General features: G+C 39.0%; 1 protein-coding gene and 1 pseudogene across 2 annotated transcripts in view; both read right to left on the bottom strand.

Annotated features, from left to right (window-relative positions):
* The window catches only part of LOC101710080 (complement C5-like), a 39,792-nt gene extending 29,644 nt beyond the window's left edge, over positions 1 to 10,148 (bottom strand). For both annotated transcript variants that reach the window (XM_004849462.2, XM_013073872.2), the window contains exons 1-3: positions 10,007 to 10,148; positions 5,946 to 6,138; positions 2,791 to 2,953 (exon numbers count right to left, since the gene is read on the bottom strand). In XM_004849462.2, the coding sequence (XP_004849519.2) occupies positions 2,791 to 2,953; positions 5,946 to 6,138; positions 10,007 to 10,071 (421 nt within the window). In that variant the 5' untranslated portion in view covers positions 10,072 to 10,148. The remainder of the gene's footprint in view (positions 1 to 2,790; positions 2,954 to 5,945; positions 6,139 to 10,006) is intronic.
* A 13,184-nt stretch (positions 10,149 to 23,332) lies between these two features.
* LOC101723115 (cyclin-Y-like protein 1 pseudogene) lies at positions 23,333 to 24,071 on the bottom strand (annotated as a pseudogene).
* Positions 24,072 to 25,735: the final 1,664 nt, after the last annotated feature.

Genomic DNA, 25,735 nt, shown 5'->3' with positions numbered 1-25,735 from the left:
TAAGCCTAACATCTCTTAGAGGGTCAATATTTTATGCAAGTCTCTACAAAGAAGCCACACCAAAACTAATCTCCTTTTTCCCCTCTCCGGTACCGGGGACTGAACTCAGAACCTTGAGCTTGGTGAGGCAGTCGCGGTGCCACTTAGCTAAATCCCCAGCCCAAAACTAATATTAATAAGCAGAGAAGATGAATGCAATATCTCAATAAATTTCTCACCTTCTTCTCTCTCCTTCCTCTCACACCTGTATTCCAACTTGAACCCTTCCTCCTGCCTTATGAATATCCCCTGGCTATGCCGGGAAGGGGGTATTTGAAGTAATGAAGGAGAGCTAGATTAGGAAAGGCTGCTCTCTGCAGGGTCCTGAGATCACAGAAAGAGTGAAGTAGGAGTTGACAAGGCAAAGGAGGGCAGGAAGACACTGGGCAGAGATAACGGCACCTTATGCAGGACTTGATGTGGATGAGAAAAAGGTAGAGCAAGCAACTGAAATGAAAGCTCCCACTTTGAGCTGGGAGGACTCATGGTAGGCGAGGAAGCTGGAGAAGAAATCAGGAAACAGGCTATGTGGAACTGAAGAATTTGGGCCAATATTCTTTTTTGGGGGGGCGGGGGGCTACCGGAGATCGAACTCGGGTCCTTGCGCTTGCGCAGCAGGTGGCGAAACCACTGAGCTAAATCCTAGCCCTTGGGAGATCCTAATGTCCTTTAGTCTATAAAGTCTTGGAGACTCAAGCCTTTACCCTAAAGATGCTTACACTAAAAGCCTTTCAAGGATATTTAGACTAAATATGTCATTCAGGACTTTAGAGCTATAAGCAGCAAGATTTGATCAGTTTTTAAATCTTTTTTTTTTTTTTTGGTACTGGGGATCGAATTTGGGTCCTTGCGATTTTGAGGCAGGCGGTGGAACCACTGAGCTAAATCCCCGGCTATTTGATCAACTTTTAAAAATTACTTTTAAGTAATTCTGTTTCTTTTATGTACTATTTCACAGATTAGGTAGTAGTGGAAAACACTTTCCTAGTACTATGTGCTAAACACTATTTGAAGCACTGCATATGTATAAACTCACTTAGTTTGCACAATTCTATCAGGTATATTGGATTATTATCTTTAACAGATGACAAACATAGAGCTTTGAGAGTCTAACTAACACAGAGCTAGTAACACGCAAGCTGGGATCTGAACTAAGATATGCTGGCTCTAGAGTCTGCTTTTCACCATTATTTCATGAGCCCTCACTAATGGGCCAATAATATTTAGAGGAATTTGTTTGGCTTTCCTCTATGATTAGAACAGTTGAGGTTACCTTATCTTTTTACTGTAAAGTCCTGATACGTTCTGACAAAGAAGAGTGGAGCAGTTCTTAAGGAAAGCCTTGTTAACTAAGAAGGGTCCCAGCCTCTTAACATTAGGCTATATACTTACTGAGTAATGACTGATGACCCTATGTGGTAGAAAGTGTGAACAGTACCCAATTAATGAAACATCCTCTAATGTAGAAGGAAGACAGGGGTAAGGTTATGCTTGACTCTAGGTATGATTAAGTTTAAAAGTACCTAAGCTTTATGATCAGAGACTATTGCCTTATATACCAAGTCTCCTTCTAAGAGTCAAGGGATGGTACTACTCTGGGTATGGCATTCTGTCTAAGCTGATAGCCAAGTCCTCATGCTTTCTAGGCCTTTCCTTTTGAGCTGATCATAAAAGGTGTTCCTGCTGAAATGGTAATTATAGAACCCCTCACCGCCTCACTATTGTCATCAGGAGCAGCAATCAACATTTAGCAAGTTCCCACCATGTGCCGAGTTTTTCAACAAAACCTGCTGGTCCTGCCTCCTTTTCTCTGTCCTTCCTCAACAATATCATTAAACATTACAGCCTCTGTCTTGAACATACACATCTCATAATTTCATCTCTGAGGTGCTTAAAGACCAATGATGGTGAAGAAGAGAAATGAGGGAATTGAAGCTTTGCAAACATGTGTATATATTAGACAACGGTAATATTTTTTCTGTTTTAGTTTTGGTTTACTGGGGGAAAATCCTAATACTCCTCCAGCAAAAGGTTTCAATTGGCTGTTCTTCTCTTCCCCTTCTAACAGAAGAACTGTACATTGAAAGTGTTTTAACAGACAACTTTCTTAGGCACAAGTCCGTCGAAAACTAATATCCATTCATTTTTGTGACCAATTTATTCTTTAGTTTTCCCAGTTTGGTAATTAACTCCAGAGTCAATGAAATTTTTCATGAACATGGATCTATAAAAATTTATTTTCCTTTACCATAATTGTTTGCAATTAAGTCTTCTATTTGTTTAACAACATTTTACAATGTTTAAAAATCTTTTTTTCTATACCGGGCATAGTGGCACATGCCTGTAATCCAAGCACTTGGGAGACTGAGGCAGAAGGATTGCTGTGAGTTCAAGGCCAACCTGAGCCACATAGTGAGTTCAAGGCCAGCCTGAATATCGAGACCTTGTCTCAAAAAACCAAAAACAACAACAACAACAACAAACAACCAAAAAATATCCCAAAGAAAAAAAACTTTTATTCCTATTTGAAAATAACTGATAAGACAGACAATGTAATTGTTGATTTTGCAATTTACTTAGCAAATTCTCTATAAATTTTAAATTAAAATGCTATTTGAAAAAATAAAAGTCATTAAGAATTGAGAATCTTTTGAGCAAGGTGGAAATCTGTCTCCACTCAATTTCAGGTGTTTTAAGTATTCTACAATACAGCATCAGTTTGTCCCCCAAGAAAAAAGTATCTAACACTACCTGATTCATGTGGAATATAAGCAGGTTTGTCTGTCTGAATGAAGAGAAATTCATTGTCACTGGTTACTGGAATTTTTTTCAATTTTGAAAAATGCTTTGATATAACTTCTAAATACACATATGAAAGCAAGTTTTGTCCTCCAGGAAATTGCTTAGGTTGTATCTGTAAAAGAAAACATTGGTGAAAAAGAGTAAACTAATTCTAAGGTTATAGAGCATGTTGACTTTCCAGAAACCACTGTAATATTGTTGTAGCAAAAATAAGTGTGTATATCTTATTTAAAAAGCGGTACAGAAGCCAGAAGAGTACAGTAATTTTGTCCAAAGCCCTTCAGTGTCTAATATTATAATCAAAATTTAGTTTTAATGATTGAAAGTCTTATTGGTTCTACATGTCCTAAATTTTACACACATTTAATGAAATGACTACTACAGAAGCTCATAAGAAAGTTTCACTTAATCATCTCACGGGATTAATCCATGCCCTCCATTCCCTCTGTACAATATCCTGACTGATGTTCTAGACACCTTGTATTATAGCATACACTTCTGTTCCCACAAAGTAGATCCACACTTCCCACCTTTGTGTACAAAATTGTAAATATATAACTCCTTTACTTTCAGTGCTACATGAATCTAATATGTAATAAAAGGAAAAAAGTATTTCTGTGAATGTTTAAGCTTTGGAAACATGGGATAAAAGTTAATCACTAAAACAAACAAACAAACAAACAAAAATCAGCTGGGGATTTAGCTCAGTGGTTCTGGCGCCTGCCTTGCAAGCGCAAGGTCCTGAGTTCGATCTCCAGTACCAAAAAAAAAAAAAAGTTAATCACTAAAACCAACTAAGAAATTAAGTATGTGATATTATTGTAGAAATTTGGAAAACAATATAAATCCACAGATTTCTGCACTCAGATTGCTTTAGAGTATCTTTAAGCTCCCTCTTCCTCCCCCCACCTCACTTGTGTGCACTGGTGATTGGACTCAGGGCTGGTTCAATGAGCTACATCTCCAGCTTCCTCATTTTTTATTTTCAGACAGGATCTCACTAAGATGCTAAGTTGCCCAGGCTGAGATCAAACTTATGATTGGTTTGCCTCATCCTCCCAGAGTGTTGGAATTACAGGTGTGTACCATCATACCAAGCTTCTTTCTCCAATTTTAAGAAACAAAGTACAAAAACAGAGATGACTTTAAAGTGTAAACATAACAAATAAAATTTGGCACTCTAGTCAGTGGATTTACACTTTAAAGAAGACTGTGGCACAACATCAAACGATAAAGATACTTTTTAATGCTGAGATAAAATGAAATGCTTACAATATCATTAATTTGTATGATCCTTTCACCTTCATCTACTTTTTAATTAACCATTTTAGCACTGGTCAACAGAATTTTCTGTGAGGATGGGAACATTTTATATATTTGCCTCTCAATATGGTGCCCATTACTTACATGTGCCACTGAAAATGGGGTTAATGTGACTGAGGAACTGAATTTTTGGTTTTAGTTAATTTGATTTATTTAAATTTAAAAGTAAATAGCCATACCTGGCTAGTGGCTACTGTGCATCTTATCAGATAAGAGAGTATCTACTAAAAAACATACTTTTGGGAAATCAATTTTAATTCTTAATAAACCTACTAAATGAATCGGTTATTTGTTTAGAGATGGAAACATTCAGTATCAAAAACATAACTGAAGTTCGAGCCCTGGTACCAGAAAAAACAAAACCATAATTGAGGGGGCCGGGGATTTAGCTCAGTGGTTTCACCAACTGCTGCACAAGCGCAAGGACCTGAGTTCTATCGCTGGTACCAAAAAAAACCCCATAATTGAAAGAACTTCTATGTTTGATTGGTACCGGGGATCGAACTGAGTATATATACTTTTTAAAAGATAAAATATATGGAAGACTCTCAGCATTGACATTTCATAATTATAAAGAAGAAATCATTTACAGTGTGAGCTAAATATATACAAACCTAAAATTACATATATTTTTATTTTGCATATAATTTTTATATATTTAAAAAAGCAAAACAAATATACAAAATAAAAGTATTTCAAAATTAATAAAATTCTAATATAAGCTCTTTATAAAATTTCAACTTTTAGTTTCTTTATAAAGAATTCACTTTAGAGAAACACTGGTCTCGGGCCGGGGATTTAGCTCAGTGGTTTCCTCACCTGTTGCGCAAGCTCAAGGACCCGAGTTCGATACCCGGTACCAAAAAAAAAAAAAAAGAAACACTGGTCTAAATAAGCCCCAGAGCTCCTTCCAATACTGAAACTCTGTAATTTTTTTCTGATTCTTTAAGTATCAGATTTTTAGTAAGATTTGAATTGCAAGCAGGTCTCTAACCAGTAAATACTATAATGTCTTAATAGAAGTTAGTCAATCTAGCTTGTTCTTTCTATTAATTGTGTATTGTCAAAGACAGCTATTCATTCCAGTAATCAATTTTATTTCAGGGCTATAATTAAAGATTATTGGAATTTAAACAAACATGTTAAATAGCATTTATGCTGTTTATGAGCAATGCACTACAGATTAGCATGAATATTCATATTTATATATTTCTTTATAGTGATACTTTTCACAGCAAGAGGGTATTTTTATTTTATATGCAAATATTTTTGTATCAGTACAATTTGGGAGAGGGTACTAGGGGTTGAACCTGGACTCTTCTGCATGCCAGGGAAGTTAAGTCCTCTACATAGCACTGTATTACACCCTCTGCCCTTTAAGAAAAATTTTTTTTACATGGAGTCTCATTAAGTTGCACAGGCTAGCCTCAAACTTCATCCTCCTGCCTCAGCCTTCTGAGGAGCTGAGATTACAGGTTTGTGGCATCAGGTCAAGAAGCACAATTTTATTTTCCAATAAGAATGTAAACATTTACATGCATTACTGTTTAGAATTGTCTGTTTCACTCAGATTATCATTAGTTACTGATATCATCTAATAATCACATAGTGGTAGAGTGGCACAAATGATTAAATCCCTATTTTCAATATTCAAGCTTTTATAAAATATATATGCTACCTGTCTCACAAGCACAAGGTACCAAGTTTGATCCCCAGTACCAAAAGAATAAATAAAATTATAAAATATATATATATAAAGAAAATTAATGATAGATACATACTGTTAAGACTGTAGCATTTTGGAATTTATTTTCTTTGGATAAATGAACATAGCCCGAAGAATAACTAAAATATTTATTAGGAAAATGTTTTATAGAGATTGTTGCATCAAATGCTTCACTGTATCCATAACCTTGAATTACAATATTTTCAGGTGCTCCAACAAGGAATACTTTGGGTGCTGAAATGACATATCTGTTGAAACAGGAAAAGAAAAGGTACAGTAGCTGTACAGAGCATATTTTCTTATACTTCTGATAATTCTCTCACTTGATATACTAAAGTAAAATTTTCTTTTGTGATTTATGGTAATTTTAGCATAGTTTCCAAGAAGAAATAACTTGTGATTAAGCCCTGAGAAATAGAGGTGGAGATCTGGGTTACATTTAGAAAGATAATAATAGCACTTCCCCTGGGCTTCTGCTGCCAAGGGTGACTCAACAGTGATGACTAGGTGTTGACTCTGTAAATGTCCCCCTACCTCAATGAAGATGAAAAGCAACATAGGCACCAACCATACAATGCCAGCTATATCATCTGCTGGCTGAGTGGCTGAGGTAAAGCCACTAACCTCTGAGGTAAAAATTATTTATCTGTAAAAATAACTTTTTAAAAAACTTGGCTGTGTTAAGAATGTATACATTAAAGCACCCAGCATGGTCAGTACTCAATAAATAAGATTCACTAGTTTCACTAAATTAGTTAAGAGGAAGTAACCTTAGAAATATTATACTAGTGGATGGATAAAGATAAAGATAGAATACAGTTGGGCTGGAGGAATGTTCTGGAAATGGAAATAGTGGTGGAGGTCCATCATCATCCTGTAACAATAACAATAACAATAATTGAATAGTTTTATGTCAAAGGCATATGAGCAGTTTACATAGAATCTTTTAATCTTTATGAGAAGTCAATGATGTCGGTACTAGTACTCCTATTTTTCACATGATCAGCGGTTAATTAGATGAGGTCACATATTTTATGAATAAATGAGCCAGGACTTTGTATTCAATTCTCTGTCCCTTGTTATGTGTATAATTGAGGTCAAGGTAGCAAGCACTGATGAAACCATAGTCTGTTTCCTTGCTATTATGTTTCATCCAAATGACACAAGAATGGAAGTGAATTTATACAAGATTTTGAAACAATTTTAGTGTGTTTTTTTCATTGTCTTATTAAATGGAAACTTAAAATATAAACTGGATTTTTTTTTGGTACCGGGGATCGAACTCGGGTCTTTGCGCTTGCGTAGAGGCAGTGAAACCACTGAGCTAAATCCCTGGCCCATAAACTGGATTTTTAAATAATGTATCAGAAAGTATCTAATTTTTTAATTAATTTATTTATTTATTTATTTATTGGTACCAGGGATCCAACTCAGGTCCTTGTGCTTGCAGGCCAGGCGGCGGAACCACTAAGCTAAATCCCCAGCCCGAAAGTATCTAATTTGAATAGTGAGGACTATGTCTTATTACAAAGAAAAAGAAGTGTGCATCAAGCCCAAAGGACACAGTGATTTAACTAATTCAAGTGGTCCAACAGGCATAAAGTGCACCTGTCACTCCTAGTGAAAGAATTTTTCAGGCTCTTATCAACATTATGGCATTCTAAATGTCTTTGAAAATCAGCAAGTCTTTAGTAGCAATGAAATTAGTTTGGGAGCAATTAAGTCCTTTAAAGCAGCTGGAAATTCTCCTACGTAACAGTTTGGACCTGCTAAAAGGCAAACTGAAGAATCTCCAGATTTCCAACCATCATCTAACCTATAAGATCAGCAGGAGACCAGAGAAATTGAGAAATGGTACAAGGATACATTTTACTGAAAACTTACTTGTGCTGGAAACTATTTTAAACACTTTATATGGCAACACACACGCACACACATATTCAGATATAGATATATATATTTCATTTTATTCCTACAACTATTCAGTGAGGAAGTCTTATAATTGCTCCCATTTTAAGATAAGCAAACAGCTAATTAACTTGCCAAGGTCACTGAGCTAGTAAGTTATAAAATTAACGATGAACTTGAATAGCCTGTTCCCAGAAATAAACACTCTCAACAGCTGTCCTAAACTGAACTTATTAAAATTGTTGCAATCAGAAAAATCTAGGGATTAAAAGCTATTTTAATTTCAATGTTCTTATGAGCCTAATTTTTTCAATTTAATATGTTGTTTTGAGTAGTCTTTTGGGTGGTACTGGCAAGACATAAACTATTTAGTATTTAGAAGCCCTTAGAAGATGACTCTGGAATCAGCTCCTGTATTTCATCTTCACTGATATTCATCCATATGAAGAACTTCATACTTTTATTTTCTCTTAATAGCTGCAGAGAATCAGGCTGCTGAGCTTGCAAAGAGGGAAGAACGTTACTTTGGGCTTTACAAAGTACTCTTTCCCCCTGAAATTTACATGGCTTGCTCCCTCACTTCCTTTGACCTGTTTGTGTGTCACTTCCATAAGAGAATCTTTCCTGTCCACATTTTCAGATAGTGCCCATCATTTCTTTATCTTCTTACTTTATTGTTTCTTCATAATACTAATAATTACCAGTCCTTATTTATTCATTCTTTTATTGGCCCATTCATTAATTATTTTGCCTCTCCAGTTAGAATGTTAGCTCTAGGAATTGTCTGTTCCTGTCTTCTAATCTTCACTGCCTGTCACATAGTATATACTCAATAAATACCTGACGAGTCAATCAAAGTATTAATTACTAAGTTGTAAATGGCATTCTCTCCCACTTTTTAAGAAAAAGTGAGAAAATACCTTTCATTAAGGGCCAATGTAGTGCCATAAAATAACTCAGAATATCCCTGGACAAGAACTATGGGATCCCCCAATCATAACACTAACGTTCCACTAATTCGAAGTCAGTTAATCTGCATCTCTACAAGCTTCAGCTGCTTGTCTTTCAAAAAAAGAATGACTTCAGTGATAGACCTAGCATGCATAAGATCCTGGATTCCATCCCTAATACCAAGTCAGTCAGGTACTGTACCTAAGATAACAGGTGATTGTGGCCATTTTATGACATCCAAAGTATACATTTATATGTGTAATATATTTAACATACTTATTTGTTTAAATTTATGACAGAAAGAAATAAACTGAAGCGATAAACAGGGCCGGGGATATAGCTCAGTGGTTCTGGCGCCTGCCTTGCAAGTGCAAGGTCCTGAGTTCAATCTCCGGGACCAAAAAAACACAAACAAATAAATGAAATGATAAACAGGACACCTTAATAAAAGTCCTGCGTCAGTTTTCTACTAGCAAGTGATTTGGGGCTAAATACCTCCTCTATCTGGATTTATTCTCCCATATAAAATGAATAGGTTTCATTAGATAATATCCAGTTACCATTCACTACTACACTATACTGTAAAATATCTAGAAATAGCTAGATATAGTTTAGCCAAGTGTGATAGCACACACCTATAATCCTAGCACTCAGGAGGCTGAGGCAAGAGGATCACTGTGAGTTCGAGGCCAGCCTGTGCTACACAGTAAGTTCAAAGCCAGGCTGGGCTACAAAGTGAGTTCAGAGCCAGCCTGTACTACAAAGCAAGACACAAGACCCTGTCTCAAAAAAAAGCGAGACAGGGCCTGGGATTTAGCTCAATGGTGCCACTGCCTGCCTTGCAAGTACAAGGTCCCAAGTTCGATCCCAGGTACCAAAAAAAAAAAAAAAAGCGAGACAGAGGAAAAAAGGATATAGGACCTGGGATTTAGCTCAGTGCTTCTAGCACCTGCCTCGCAAGCACAACGCCCCGAGTTCAATCCCTGGTACCAAAAAAAAAAGGATGTAGTTTAAAAGATAGAAGATTTCAGTAATACTAAGTGTTATAAGGAATCACCTCATAAATGTGGAAGTAATTGCAACAAATAGATTTTCAAATCACAGTATTAGAATTGATCCTTGGGTAACTCTGGTTTAACTGTGTTTAGTCCATGAAAAACTTCTTCTCAGCTCAAATTAACACAATCTGTTGATTTTACTTTTTCAGTCATCTTAACTAAGATACATTGTAAAATGCAAATGGTTTGCTTTACTTACATTTGTTCCTGTCCCCAACTTTTCCCCAGGAAGATTAGAAAACAAAGTATTCTCCAAAGGCCCATGCCTAGAGATGGTATAAAACTGAATATAACCTTCTTGATGCTACTTTCCTTTTTAAGTAAACTAAGCTTCTAGAATTTGGGTAAATTAGTTCTCTGATTAATAATTAACATCAGAAAAAGGGATCTCTAAGAAAATGAAAATTAGATTAACATACCCTTTTATAACCAAGGATAAAGATAGGGGGTATTTTACAGGAATTTATACCTAGGGGACTTATTTTTAGAAATATAAATAAAAAGACTATAAACTGGGAGTTTGGGACAATAAAGAATGGCTCAGCACTAGAAAACATGAAGTCCCATTCCCTTTGGCCTTCTGTAGACCAGGGCAGTTGCCCTGACTTTATTTATGTCTGGTAGGTTTCAACTATTTCTGATATGGACAGAGACCTACCTGGGTTAAATTTCAAACTGAGAGGATTTTAGAGTTGAGTCTGAATTAGAGAAAGCTCACAAGGTGGTCGCTTTTAGACAAGATTAAGGTGATAATATCCTGGTGCTAGAAATAGTCTAAGGATAATCTAGTTCTGCAAAGGGAGTCCAAGGATTGGTTCTTTGATCTCCCCAGTCTAGAGAAGCTGAAAACAGGTGGAGAAAAGATTGTGACTGGCAGTGAGAGAGCCACGGTGAAGACGTCAGCCTCATAAATAACAGAACACTTCAATACAGAATGTGTATACTCCAATATCTATTAATTTATATACCCCTCATTCAAAATTTCCACTTATTCTAACAGGGATTTTTATATAAAATATTATACTTTTCAGGAGGATTTTAATTACTTTGATATAAGAGCTCAAGAAAAAATTCTTATAACAACTGAATCTAGTAATTAATTTACAAATAAATAAAATTTTATCTCTAAGATATCAAATTTATCTTTATGATTTGTACATTCACTAGAATTTTTTATTTACATCTTTTCTTATTACTCCTTCCTACCTTATTATATAGTGTGAAGTATAACAGATGTCTTTAAACGTATTTGTATAAGTTAGATATTTATGGTCACATTGGGATTCCTTGCTTTGAAATAGTAAAATTCTATTACCAAAATTTTAACACTAAATTTGTTTTTTTTTAAAAAGGTGCAGAAAGGAAAATTTGATATATAAATTTCACTAAAGGTGTCTCTTAGATTTATCATTGAAGTGTCAAAAATCTATCACTATTGTCTGAGCATCTAGATCATTTATTTCAAAGGGAATTCTGTAAAATGATTAAGCTGGATTGCAAAAGATGGGTCAAGTTAAAACAAATAGTTCTTTTGCCCTCATTTTCTGGGAAAAAATTTAAGACCAAGAAAATCCAACCAACAGAGATAATATTTTTATTTTAGGTGCAAAGAAGATTTTCTTTTCTTTTTGTTTGCTCATGCTAATATTTGCAAACTGTTGGCATGTTTCTCTGGTAGAAAACTTTATAAGAATGATGGCTTTCAAAAATTCTCAACAGAAGGAATGTTCAACAATTGATGGATTCTCAACTGTGTTTAATTTTAAAATTTCAAACTGTCTCTAAATATGACTCAAAGACAGACTTTATATATTAAAATGTGACATTTGAGTGAGTCTTTGTTTTTTTGTTTTATTTTGTTATTTTACAAATACTTCATTTCTAAAAGAGGAACATCTCAGATCTGGCAGGAACTTTGACGGACATTTAGCCATTGTTAGGGTTTGGATCGTAAATATCACCCCAAAGATTTGTGTTGGGCCCCAGTTTCAGCAAGGTTCAAGGTGGGGCCTTTGGGAGCTGATGGGATCGTGAGGGCTCTGTCCCCACGAATGCATTAATCCACTTCTGGATGCATAGGTTTTGGGATACGATGTAAATTTTAGGACACGGGGTCTAGCTGAAGGAAGTATGTCACTGGGTTGTGCCCTTAAAGGGTATACTTTTTCTCCCTGCCCCTCCTCCTTCTCTCTTTGCTTCCTGGCTCCCACGAGGTGAACAGCTTTCTTTATCCATGCATTTCCTCCATGATGTTTTTTCCTTCTCCACAGTCCTTAAAGCAACCAAGCCAAGCAACCATTACACTAAAACCTCTGAAACAATGAGCCAAAAATAAACGTTTCCTCTTTATGAGTTGATTTTCTCAGGTAAACAACTTTCTCATAGCAACAGAAAATCTAACACAGCCATCCTGCTAATGCTACTTGGATTCTGTCCTCAAGGTGGAGCCCAAATGACTTAACCTTGTTCACAAGGTTGCTCCTGATCTGAATCCTGTTTGGTTCTTCCATCTCAGTTTTCCCATTCTTCATTCCAGTTAAGTAGCTGCATTGCTTATGATTATTCATTGACATGAAGGTGTTCCTAGAACGGTAATAATTTTGTATGTCAATGGAATAATTTAAAAATACTTATTTCACACTACTTATTAAAAATAGTCTGGAAGGGCCGGGGATTTAGCTCAGTGGTTCTAGCGCCCGCCTCTCAAGCACAAGGTCCCGAGTTCGATCCCCAGTACCAAAAAAAAAAAAAAAAAAGAAAGTCTGGAAAGCCATTTTCTATGAATACAGACCCTTTTTTTCATGCATGATAAGGATTTTATTGAGTATGATTTAAAAAACCAAACAACTTGTAGGGAGGTATGAAAAATAACCTTCCCGTCCAACCTTTGATCATGAGCAATGGACAGATCAGACCAAGGACTGGGAGTAGTGAAAGAGAGACTTTTAAAAATTTTTAATCAAATACTTTATTAACTTTTTAAAATATAAATGGAGGCTGAGCGGGGAGGCCGCGGACAAAGAGCATGTCGGCACCGAGGAGCGCCGGCCCCGCGGCCGCCTGGAGGCCCCGCATGCCCGCCCGCATGCCGAGGCTGCCGCTCCTTCTGTGGCTCACGCTGCTAGCGTGCTGGTGGGGGGGGGGGGGGCATGGCGATGGGGTCGCGGCGCTGCCCCCAGGCTGCAAGCAAGATGGGTGGCTCGAGGGAGTGGCAGGGCGGAGGCGCCCACCAAGGGCAAGGTGGTGTGCAGCAGCCTGGAGCTTGCGCAGGTCCTGCCCCCGGACACGCTGCCCAACCCCATGGTCACCCTGGGCTGGAGCCATGGCTGAGAGGGGCCAATGAATGCCAGCCACGCACCGGAAGGTACCGGCTCCCCGACGAACACACCGGCTGCAGCAGGAGTTCATGGCGCTCCTGCCACCACACACAGGTGCTCAGGCCTTGGTGTTCATCGGCCGCTGGGCTCGGCTCTGAGGCACAGCTACAACTTCTGCTGTGATATTGAAGAAAACTTGTGAGAAGAGAAATCTTTGCCGTATTTCTGATCTTAGCAAGAAAGATTTGTGCCTCTCATCATGCAAAGCAGTGATGGGATCCATCAGTGTCTTGTAGATGTTCTTTCAAGGGTGCTACTGAGAATGTCCATTAACGGAATGTTGCTCCAAGAATGATGCAGGCAGGGCCAGCTGAAGAAGCCACGATGCATCCAGACTCATGGTCCTTAATACTGAAGATATTTTAAGTCTTTATATTCTGAGATGGTTCATTACGCCGTGATAATTGAACCAGGATGCTGATTTCTGTGACGACATCAGGATCTGGGAGTGAGGGGAGGACAAGGGGCTGTGCTGCCTCCTCTTGGACATCAGAGAGCCCCTGTGATGGAGGTGCGGAAGCCACACCAGCCCCATGCACAGGATCTTGCTATGTAGTTCAGCTGCCCTTGAACACAGTATGTAGCTGAGGCTGACTTCAAATGCATATCCTCAGTCTCCTGGTGCTGGGATTACAAGCATCCTCCACCACATCTGGAAGCAGTTAACAATTTGCCGGCAACACGTGAGCTGATACTCTCTTCCTGATAAACTGTGGGACTGCATAACTCTGTAATCATAAAACCTCCTAGCCCCAACTGTGATTAAATGTGAGTTAATGGATAATGATGCTTGTTAGTTTTGGGACACTAGATAAAATCTGTAACAGACCTAAAGTCCCAAAGTAAACTACTCAACTCCTTGTTTGCCCAGAACTGATGTTCCTGACACCACAATCTATAGAACAAGCTGCAAATGTCTGCTGACCATCAATACGTGACAGTCAACCACTAACCTTTGTGCCTTTTCTTTAATTCTATATGTTAATTTCCCCCTCAACCCCCTATAAGAACAGCCTCGGACTCTGAGCCAGTTGCCTCTCTAAGCTATTTTGCTTTGGGAGTGCCATCTGGCCAGACTAATAAAGGTCTGTTTTACTTTCCAACTTGTCCGGTGTGTTCCTTCCCGGGTGTCCTTCACTGCAGTCAGCTCCTCGGAGTGTTTGGTAAGGCCCTCGGTCTTACAACACTGCTGCTCCCGGCTGGCCACACAGTCATGAAGGGTAAACAAGTGGTGCTCCAAAGGGGACTGTCCTGTACAAGCTATCTTCTTCAGGTTCACCTCTTTGCTGATCCTGAAATCAAGATTTCAATAGCTCAACATTGCTGGTATCAGGATGACCCTCACATAGAAGAAATTTGTTGTACAACTTTCTAGAGTAGGCCCAGGGACACCATAGCCACATAAAATCCTCAGATGCACTTCACAGTGCAAAACAGCAAAAAACTGGAGGAGCAGAGCCCCCCCCCCCCCGTGCCAAGGAGGTGAGCTATGTGGGTACCAGCAGCACCACTCTCCCCCACCCCGGTGGCTGTGCTGAAACAGTATTTGGATCCACAGCACAGAGGTGCAGGGGGTCATAAAGCACATTATTTTGAGCTCCAGAAGATAGAACAGAAGTGAGCAACAGAAAGAGGGCCTCTCTCAGGCTCCTTGATGAAAATGGAAGTCCATTGGAAAAGTGAAGAAAATCTCTGCAATAAAGGCACACCAGACTACTGTAGTTGCACACTGAATCAGGCAGGATGGTGAGTGACTGCAGTCCCAGCACTCTGGACAGCTGAGGTAAGAAGGTCACATGGTGGAGTCCAGCCCGACCAATTTGGTGAGTTAGTGAGATCCTTAGTGGGTATCTGAAGTAAAACGTCTGAGGATATAGTTCACTGAGGAGATGCAGAATACAAACCCCAGTAATGCAAAAGTGAAAAACTAACAGGTGAGAAAGAGAAAAAAAATTCATAGATACTTAGATAAAAATAACAAAAGAAGTGGCCACTGATTTATTTAGTATGAAGCAAAAATGGCTGTCATGGGCGGAGGCAGGGGGAGAGTCCCCACAGTTCTGGGCCTGACTCTCCTGAAGATGCAGAAGGTTGTGAAAGAATCAGATAGAGACCGAAAGCATAGAAGCAAAGTTGTACTGTTATTCAGCAAGCATGCAAGAGTACAGCTGCCTTCTCCCAGAGAGACAGGCAGGGGTGCCCGAATGGAGCCACCATTGCAGGGGGGCTCAACGTGCTGGTTTTATAGTAGTGGGGGCCTATCCTGCCTCTGGGCTGAGGGCGCCCCTACTTGATTGGTTAATGATTAACTTAGCTCATTACTAGGGACAACAGGGAAGGGTCTTTTCAGGGGCCATTTACATCTTAGGGCCAAGTGCTGGGAGCAGTGCTACATAATTTTAGGGAAAAATCATTTGATTAGGCCTAGTTCTCCTGCCTACAGCCCAGCTATGGCCTTCTGAGACATAATTCCATTTTGGCCTCAGGTCACAACTGAGACCTCAGTGCTCCTGTGATGCTGTGATGCTCCAGGACAAGACCACACCTGCAGGAGACACCCTGGGAGGATCCAAACGTTCATCTGCTTAGTTCCTGGAAGGAACCAAATCTTCATCTGCATAGTTCCTGATTGTTCTTAGATTTCCACTGCCCCCCAGTCTTTTGTTACACCTTGTTTATCCCAATGTGAAGTACTGAAGTCTGCATTTCATTTGTTACATCTGTTTCCCCATGTACTGAATAAAAGGTGCTGCAAGCTAGGGGGTCTTTGTCTTTGCTGCCCAGAGAAGCACTGATCAGACTCAAAGCTCAGCTTCTTCTCTGTAGGGAACAGGGAAAGGGGACATTACTAGAACCTCTGCAGTTAAGTCCTAGTCTCCTGCGAGCCATGGCAGTACACGGTGAATTATAGGAAAGGTAGAAAAATGAGACTGAGAAGAAGCTGAGCTTTGGGTCTGATCAGTACTGCTCTGGGCGGCAAAGACAAAAGCCCCCAGCTTACTGCACCTTTTATTCAGTACTCAGTACATCGGGAGAAACAAACGTAACAAATGACTTGCAGAGAGTTCAGTACATCCGGGTAAACAAGATGTAACAATCCAAGAAAGAGGGCCTGAGTAGATGTTTGTTCCTCCCAGGATGTTTTCAGTTCCCAGGATGTTTCTTGTCCTGGAGAATCACAGCTTCCCCGGATCATTGAGGTCTCAGTTTTGACTGAGGCCAAAATGGAATTATGTCTGGGAATTCCATAGCTGGGCTGTAGGCAGGAGAACCTAGGCTAACTGAATGATTTTTCCCTAAAATTATGTAACATTGCTCCCGACACTTCTCAAAGTCTCATTTTTCTACCTTTCCTGTAATTCACCATGTACTGCCGGGCCTCGAAGGAGACTAGGACTTACTGCAGAGGTTCTGGTAACGTCCGCTTTCCCTGTTCCCTACAGCCAAGGTTCTTTTCCCTTTTGATCTTAGCAAACCAAGCTTTGCAGGGTACAGTGTGAAGAGGAGGTGCAGCCTCCGCAGACCGTCAGCTTTTTATGGGTGGTTAAGCCTGTTCTGCCAGCTATATGAATTCCTTTGGGGAGGGGCTCATCTCTCCCTTCCTAGGGGTCTCTATCCCTACAGGGCTATAGGCTTTTCTATTACATGGAGACTCAGGTTATGGAACCCCAAGACATGAGCTCACTTCCTTGGCAACATCTCCAAACAGAACTTGGAACCCTTGCTAACAAGCATCACAATCTAGTAACAGCCATCTCCCAAGCTCATGTGGCCCGAGACGGTCAACAGCGAACATGTTGAGCTGCTTCTCCACTTCCAGAGGCCGCAGCCTCAGGACCCCAGGTAGAGAAAGTATCTGTGAAAGACTAAGAAGATGGCTGACTCCATCCAGATGCCACAGGCCACACTGTAGCAGCCACATGACTGTCACAGACACCCCAGGGACAGTCTCCCCTGGAGTGACCACCAGTGACCTACCAAAATCAAGGTATCCCAGTGAAGTCTCCCTAAGCCTAAATACCAATGGCACAGAAACTGGAAAGAGCATGGGGCAGGTATCACCAGGCCCAGAAACACCCAGTAGCTCTGAGCAGGCCTCCTCAGAGCTGGGCACAGAAAACCTAGAGAGTCAGAGTCCGGGGGGGCAGGGGGGGACTGAAGTTACAACCACCGGCCCCCGAGAGACACTGAGAAGCCTGGTGTACATCTATCCAGGCCTGGCTGCCACTATTGGAAACAACTTCACAAAGAGCCTTGCAGAATTCTGGCCAGTGTGGTCCCTGTAGGCAGTCAGGCCGCTCTCATTGTCTGAGCCCTGCCTGCCTGTTTCCCTGGGCAGCCAATCCATCTGTGGTCCCTGCTTCCCAGGCACCTCCACCACCCACAGCTCTACCCGATTGGCCCTGATTTTGGGAAGACACATCATGACAAGATCTCTTGAAAATTTCATCTCCTTTGAGGGCCTGTGTGATAAAGATCGAGATGTGTTGTGTTTGGACAATGAACAGCTTTTCACCACACACTGGGTAGAGGAGGAAGGAGACACGTTTACTGTGTCACCTCAGTTGGAGTTAGAAGAGGCCATTAGGCTTTCTGAGCTAAAGAAAGATTCTGAGCTCTTAATTCATTCATTGCCTTGTATACCAGAGGATCCTAAAGTGCCTTGTCCAGGAGAAGAGAAATCCATCCACCACAGAGCTACAGGCTGCTGGAGAAAGCTGTATTATGTGAATGGCCACACTTTTCAGGCCAAACGCTTCAGTAGGCGAGCTCAATGTGCCGTCTGCATAGACTGTGTAGGGGGACTTGGCCACCAGGTGTATAAGTGCACCAACTATAAACTCTCAGTTCACAAGAAGTGTCACAAACTTGTCACAATTGAATGTGGGCAGCGTTCTTTACCATCAGAGCCCAGGGTGCCAGTCAATCCAACATCCATGGCTTCAGATCCTGCACACACAGCAATCCCACATAACCTTTCAACTCATCAGGCTTTAGAACAAGTTGATGAAGAGAATGAGTCAGGGAACACCGGGGAAGGTGGCAAAGCTTCATCTAGTCTAGGTCTTCAGGACTTTGACTTGCTCCGAGTGATTGGTAGAGGAAGTTATGGGAAAGTACTGTTAGTCCAACAGAAAGAATCAAATCATATGTATGCAATAAAAGCAGTGAAAAAAGAGCATGTCAATGTTGATCAGATACAGAAAGAGAAAGGCGTTCTAGACCAGGCATTACATTGTCCTTTTCTAGTTGGGCTGCATGCTTGCTTCCAGACAGAAAGCAGACTGTTCCTTGTTCTAGACTATGTCAATGGGGGAGATCTACTGTTTCATGTGCAGCAACAAAGACGCCTTCCTGAAGAACATGCCAGGTTTTACTCTGCAGAGGTCAGTTTAGCAGTCAACTACCTTCATCGGCAAGGAATACTTTACAGAATTTTAAAATTAGAAAATGTATTATTGGATTTAAAAGAGCACATTAAACTCATCTATTTTTGCTTGTGTAAGGAAGGCTTACAGCCAGGAGACATGACCTGCACTTTCTGTGGCACTCCTAATTTTGTGGCTCCAGAACTTATAAGAAGGGAAGATTACAGTTTCAGTGTGGACTGGTGGACTCTTGGAGTTGTGATATATATCATGATGATCAGAGAGACTCCATTCGATCTTTTTTTTTTTTTTTTTGGCACCAGGGATCGAACTCAGGACCTTGTGCTTGCAAGGCAGGTGCTGGAACCACTGAGCTAAATCCCCGGCCCTCCATTCGATCTTGATGAGAGCTCTGATAACCCTTATGAAAACTCAATCAAGCATGTCTTGCAAGTAATTTTGGAAAGAGTCATTGTCATACCTCGTTTTCTGTCTATACAAGCTGCAAGTGTCCTAGAGGGTTTTCTGAACAAGGACCCAAAAGAACGACTGGGTTGTCCTCCTCATAGGGGCTTTGCTGATATTCAGGAGCATCCATTCTTTCAAAATGTAGACTGAGACATGATGGAGCAAAAGCAGGTGGTGCCTCCATTTAAATCAAATATCTCTGAGTGATTCGGTTTGGAGAACTTTGATCCTGAATTTACTAATGAACCTGTCAGGCTCACCCCAGATGATAATGATGTTGTGAGGGAGCTTGATGGATATGAATTTGCAGGTTTTGAGTATATCAATCCTCTTACAATGTATGAAGAAGGGGTCTGATTTCCATTTTTCAACTGTGCATTTTGCTTATGTTCCCATTTAATGCTTGGAAAAACTTGTTACCAACCTAGATAGAATTAACCATTTCAGAGATGTATGGAAGCTAATTTTAAGTTATTGTTTTGAAGCTATATTTAGATGTAATACTTGATTCTTGTAGTCTATAGTAGAGAATATGGAATTTTTTGTTCATAGATTAGATTTTTATGAACTGATTTAAATAACAATGAGGCAATTGCTTGTTAACCACACTTGTATATACATTTCATCCCTAATATTTTTTCTTTTTACTTATGATACAAGAAAACAATTTGTCTTTTCAGTAAAATATCTTGCCTCCAACCACACTTTTGAAACTGACCACCTTTTGGGGTCAGTTTATATACCCTTCAGGAAAATCCAAAAAATACCAACAACTGTGAATAAAAATATACTTGTATCTTTTTTATGTGAAGAAAATACAATATATGACTACAGACTTTGGAGGGATAGTAGTTCTCATGAAATGGGGCATCTGAAAAAGATTAAAAGATGATTTGTTAAATGTTTATAAATTTTAAATTGTTCTAAATTTAAAACTAGAGTTAACTAAAATTAAATTAAACTAAGATTGTACCATTATAACTTATTTACATTTAGATGATAATGGTTACCTTTCACATCCTTGGCATAAAAATGATACTAAAACAGAAGGATGATCTATAGCATCCTAATTTTAGTTAATGATCTGGTTTTGAATTTGGAATGATTTAAAATTTGTAAACATTTAAGGAATTGTCTTTTGGCCATTTTTAGATGACCCATTTCATGAGAAATATTACTTTTCCAAAGCTTGTACTCATGTATTGTCTTTTCTTCATATAATTTAGTTTGAAACTAATGAAAACATCAAAGGAAAATGTTTATAGACATTCTCCTATTCATTTCCGAGGCATGTACATTTCTCTTAATGCCTGGAACTTGTTTTAAAACAAAAAGCAGTATTCACAACATAGACTTATAGAGAATTCTAACATGTCAGAAATATGTTTAAGATCTCGCTTTTAAGTGTTGCTCTTTTCCATAGGGCATTTCAGAGTGTAGAATAATCACCCAGGGTATTTGTTTACCATGTTTATTACTGAGCCCACATTAGAACTCTTTTGGACTTTCGAACCTCATTTTGAGAAACACTTTTTTCAAGATATTTTTTTGTCCTCCAATTAAATAGTAGAAAGTGTGTTCATGGTATAATATTTTAAGATGTTATAAGCAGAAATTTACAACTTTATGAACATTTTTGAATGAATTTTACATGAATGACTTCATTAGATACCTTCCTTGTTCCCCTCAACCAAATCTTATCAGTTTTCTGCTAATGATATCCAAGTGATGAGCATTTTTCTTTATTGAGGTTTTCACCATTATTCAGGGTGGTCTTTAGCTTTTCAATTTTTTAAGTAATAAGATTAACTCTATATTTTATACAGAATTGCATTACAAATATGTTTTCAAGTATTTTTGTAGTATTTAAGTGTTATGTCAGTTCTTTTCATGTCATACAGTAATTGTCTCAAAATACTCTTTAGGGGAATAAGTCATTGTATAGTCAGCATGGTTGACATTCTGGTGTTCTAAAAAAATTTATTTTGCATAATCCTGTAGTCAGATCATTTTATGCATATGCAGCTTGGGTTAAATTTCAAGTACTGTGTTCAGCACTGGTATATTTACTGTATACACTTGTTTTATTTTGATTTCTGTCATGTAGAACACTGCCTTGGTCATCATAATGTAATCTGTGTTGTGTTCTTCTTTTTTCATGTTACAGCCCTCAAAAAAACATTTAATATAAATTCAAAACAAAAAAAACAAAAAGAAAAAAACCAAATCCTTAACTTATATTTTGCCCTTAATATGTAGCAAGTACATACATTTGGAAACTTTTGATCATTATAAGGTCCATATTTTACCATGTATGAAATCTTGATGTAATGCAATTATCATTATATTAAAAAATAGTAATGTGTTGGTTAAAAAATATATATATAAATATAAATAAGGGGGAAAAACATAACTAAGTGATAGCATTGTTTTTCAAAATAAAATTGCAATTAACACTCAGATCTCCAAGCTTGAAATTCCATAAATAATTTCAAAGTGGTGGATTGTAATATTTCATATGCCACTGCTTATCTCTTACGTCTTTTTAAAAAATATGGTGGAACCTGCAATATGTAAGGTTGTGTGAGGCCCTGCTACACTGTGAGAAAGTACTGCCAGGCTGGAAGTGCTTTGTTACAGACAAGATTCCTAGCATTACATTTGAGGTGGCAGAGAAATCGATTTCATGGGTAAGAACACTAATCGATATTAATATTTCAAATGTAGGTAACATCATTGTAAACATCCTTAAATCACTTAATCTACACCCTTTTATGCCTTCACTAATGTTCCTATGGTTCATGTAAGTTCTCTCTTAAATAGGAGGACTTGAAATGAGACAACTAGAGCAAGGTTAACATGTAGGGTAGACTTTAAAAGAAACTTTCATATCACTTGCTGCTACTGGGGTCCAATTCCTTTTTATTACACGTGAATTAACACTGCTCTTAATAAGCTTCCTTTACCAAATCAAGAGAAAAGAATTTTAGGTGATGAAAGCAGATAGTGCACAGCACTCAAACAACTATTTAAAAACAGGAGGGAAATTATGTGGCAGTACAAAGCACCCCGGAAGTCTCAGTGTAATTTTAAGCTTTGATACCAGTAGAAGTACAAAAGCTACAATGTTATAAAATATCATCTGAAAGTTTTAATTTTTAAAATGTGGAATATTAAGCTTTTAATTGCAATTTTTGTTCCAGTTCCTCTTCTATTCCCTTTAAGAGACACTAGGAAAAAATAAGAATAAAAGCTTAGTATTCCAAATCTGCAAAATTGAAATTTTCAAATGATGCTTTATAAAAGTTTGCAGCTTTTATACCTGCTGCAGAACCCTGGGAGGCAGCTGCACAGTAGGGTGAGGCTTAAAACTACCCTGAAACTTTTGGGACACCTTGTATTTTACTCTGCTTGTTATCACTAGACCACCATGTTGATTTGCGCCATGAAAATATCCTCTATTATGTTTATTTAACAAGGGGGAAATTATCAGAAAACATGAAGGACCATTAAGAGTTTACAAGATGCAGTATGTAGCGGATAGAAATAGAAAGGCCATAACTGAGGCTCCTTATGACCACAAACATGCCACAAACCTTGCAAAGAACATGAGTGACAAGTGTTTTCCAGCAGCTTTTCTGTGTACATAGATTGACAATAATGATCAGCAACTCAATGATACCATGGGAAGGAAGAACCTTCAATACCTCTCAGTGCTACAGCCTGCTCCTCAGTGCTACAGCCTGCTCCTCAGTGGCTTCACGACCACGAACACACCCATGTGTGGGGCTGGGTGAGTGTCTCAGTGGTAGAGACCCTTGATTTTATTCCCAGCACCATGTGATAAAAAAGATCCCCATATTTTAATGGCAATACTGCACAATCCTAAAGGCACATGCAGCAATATGGGGGGGGGGCAGAACAATTAGATGGGTACTATTTTTTAAATCTAATTTTAAAAATTAATTAAAACTTTAATTTAAATTTAAACTTCTATTTCTAAAACCTCACAGAGCTCACAGGCACTGGCCTGCAAACTAAGCAAATGCCTCTGTGTCAGCTGGGAGCTTCTGCTTTGCAGTACTTGTAACTGCTCACATCAACAAGGACAGGAAGTGTGTTGCTGCTTTGACAAGGTCTCTTCCTTTCCCATGCAGTGCAACTGTCACTGTCCAGGAGTTTGTTGAACTCGAGGTCTTTCCTTTTGGTGAAAATATTAACTTTTCTATTTTTTTTTTTTTTACAAGAGAAGTATTTCTCCAGCTTTTGTAAATGAGGGGTTCATGATGTCTTAGGTCCCATTTCTCACTTTTATGAGAGGATGGTATTAGACAAAAACACCCCAACAAAATTGCCATCACTGGACAGTTTGCTCACAGCTGCTCTGCATAAGTCTTTGTCTTCACACAATTGTGACATGACATCTAGGTCTTGAGGTCTTTCTTTGGTAAGTGGCACACACATGCAACATATGCCCTTGTCAAATGCTAAAGTGTGAAGGTCAAAGTAGTATTTGGCATAAATACTGATAGACATATTAACATTAAACTTAATCAGGTCCAAGTAATGCCTTTCTAACTCATTTATGTCCTCAAGTGTAACATCCTTGAAGATCCGGCAGAACTCCATATTCCACAGAGTCTCATCATCCCAATCCTTGCAGGCAAGAAGAATGGCTCCCAGGACACTCCTTCTCCAGTTAGTAGGACAGCTATCAATCTCAGTGTAAGACAAAAGCCTTTCTATAAAAACCAAGGTTGTTATTGCACATTCAGTTGGTAAGCGTGTGGCACTAAAAATAATAGCAACAAATCCGTAAATACACGTGTTCAGGATCATGCTCAAAGTATTCCTCTGGAAGCTTTTCTCTTGTGAGTGGATGCAATTGCTCATCAAAAATATCCAGGCATCTGTTTGCATCTCTGTTCTTTATGAGGTAATATATTGCTAGGCTCACACATTTTACCATTATTCTAGGAATAGGCTGGCTGAGTGTACTGTGATCTACAACTATTGTTGAGAATGAGCTATATTTCCTAGTAAGCTGCCCTGGAGATACACGGATGAAGTTGTTGTATATCATCTGAGCATCCACACATGCTTGACATTTGTTCAGGAAAATTGTGCTTGCCCTTGGATGGTCAAAGGTACAAAGCTACAAAGCTACACTGTCTGGGCTCCTGGGTCCTCCTCCCAAGCGGATCCTCCTCAGGCTCTGGCTCCCCAGGGGCAGAATGTCGGTGGCTCTGGATGCACTTCTCCACCCAGTCCCTATTAGGAGGCTGTGGGTCACTCCCAGGCGCAGCCTCAGGACTCGCCCACCACCCTTAGGGCTCAAGAGAGACTTTATTTCTCTATCTTTCAAGAATGGGTGTCTACCTAACAGGCTGACACACCCCAGAGCAGTTACAATGACCAATTTAACCCCAGCATACAGTTCCCTTACCTTCCTAGCACACAGTTCCTTTTCCCTTTTCCTCATTGGCTTGAGGGAGGGGGGGATCTCCCTGGTTGGTGCCTATACCCTTGGCCTGCACCCTCTGTGAACATTTTGTGGGGTTTCAAAGCAAATGATTGAGCTATAGGGGGTAACTTTAACTGCCAGTACTTTTGCAATCTGAGTTAGCATACTGAATGCCATTTTGACTATTTACCCTCCCCTCTTTACTTAGAGACTCTTTTAGATGCATGACCTCAGTCATGTGCACAGGCTAATAGTTTTCCACTCAGAATTAAAGACCTTATCCTGAAAATAGACCACTTTAAGTTTCTATTTCCTACAGAGGCAAATTTAATAACTTACAAATGTAGGCAATACAAAGACGGTCAATATTTTGTGTCCTGTTGTTTCCAGAAATTTAGTCCACTGGATTGCTGCCTTCAGTTGCCTGTTCCCTGGCTAGTACAGGACAGGTAGTTTTACTCATAATTGTTCCATGTCACTTGCATGTGCCTCTTCTGAATCTAGAGCCCACTAGAGAAAGGGAGATCTTCTCAGAATCAAATCATTCTAAATCGAGACTTGCATGCAAGTTATATTCAAAAATGGTAGGCCAGCATTAGGTGATTGTGAGTATAAGATGACATTTGTCCCTCACTCTGCTTTATGGCTGAACCCCTTGTTTTATGTTTTATTATTAATAATTTATTTATACTGTCAATTTGGTGGGTAAAATCTGGATTTACGCTATTGGTACTACAGAGCAGAGTGTATTTAAGTGTTTCCCTTAACATCTGTGTAAAACAGAATCTTAGATTTCAAACTATGTCCAGTTAGGGAACTTTATAAGTAAATATCTTTCATTAGTTTGTTGTCTTGGTAGTGTGTGTCTGTCTTTGTAGTGTGTGTGTGTGTGTGTGTGTGTATTTAAATAAGTTTAAAAATACACTTAGCTACAAAACATTGATTGAAACCAAGTCTTACAGAAGTTCTATGTGTGAATAATTAGAGTGGCTCTGCTCTTGCTAAAGAGTGGGAAAGCACTGAGATCTGCCCATTTCCCCACAGGCATGCCCAGATGCTCCTTGAGAAGGCTCCTTTGGCACCCTTAGGTCCCTGATACACAGTTTAAAAACCATTGCCTTAAATCACAAACAATCTCTTCAAGTATTCTCCTTTATTCATTCCATTCCTGCTACTTCCCTCTAACAACTTACTCAAATCAAATGATCAAACCAAAGGAGAAATCAACTGCTACTGTGAGACCAAAAGTG

This window comes from Heterocephalus glaber, unplaced genomic scaffold (assembly GCF_053883595.1).
Source record: "Heterocephalus glaber isolate CG9 unplaced genomic scaffold, H.glaber_assembly_v1.0 deba00001479, whole genome shotgun sequence".
Taxonomy (NCBI): Eukaryota; Metazoa; Chordata; class Mammalia; order Rodentia; family Bathyergidae; genus Heterocephalus; species Heterocephalus glaber.
Note: the sequence above shows the minus strand (reverse complement) of the source record. Positions and strands in the feature narration are given on the sequence as shown.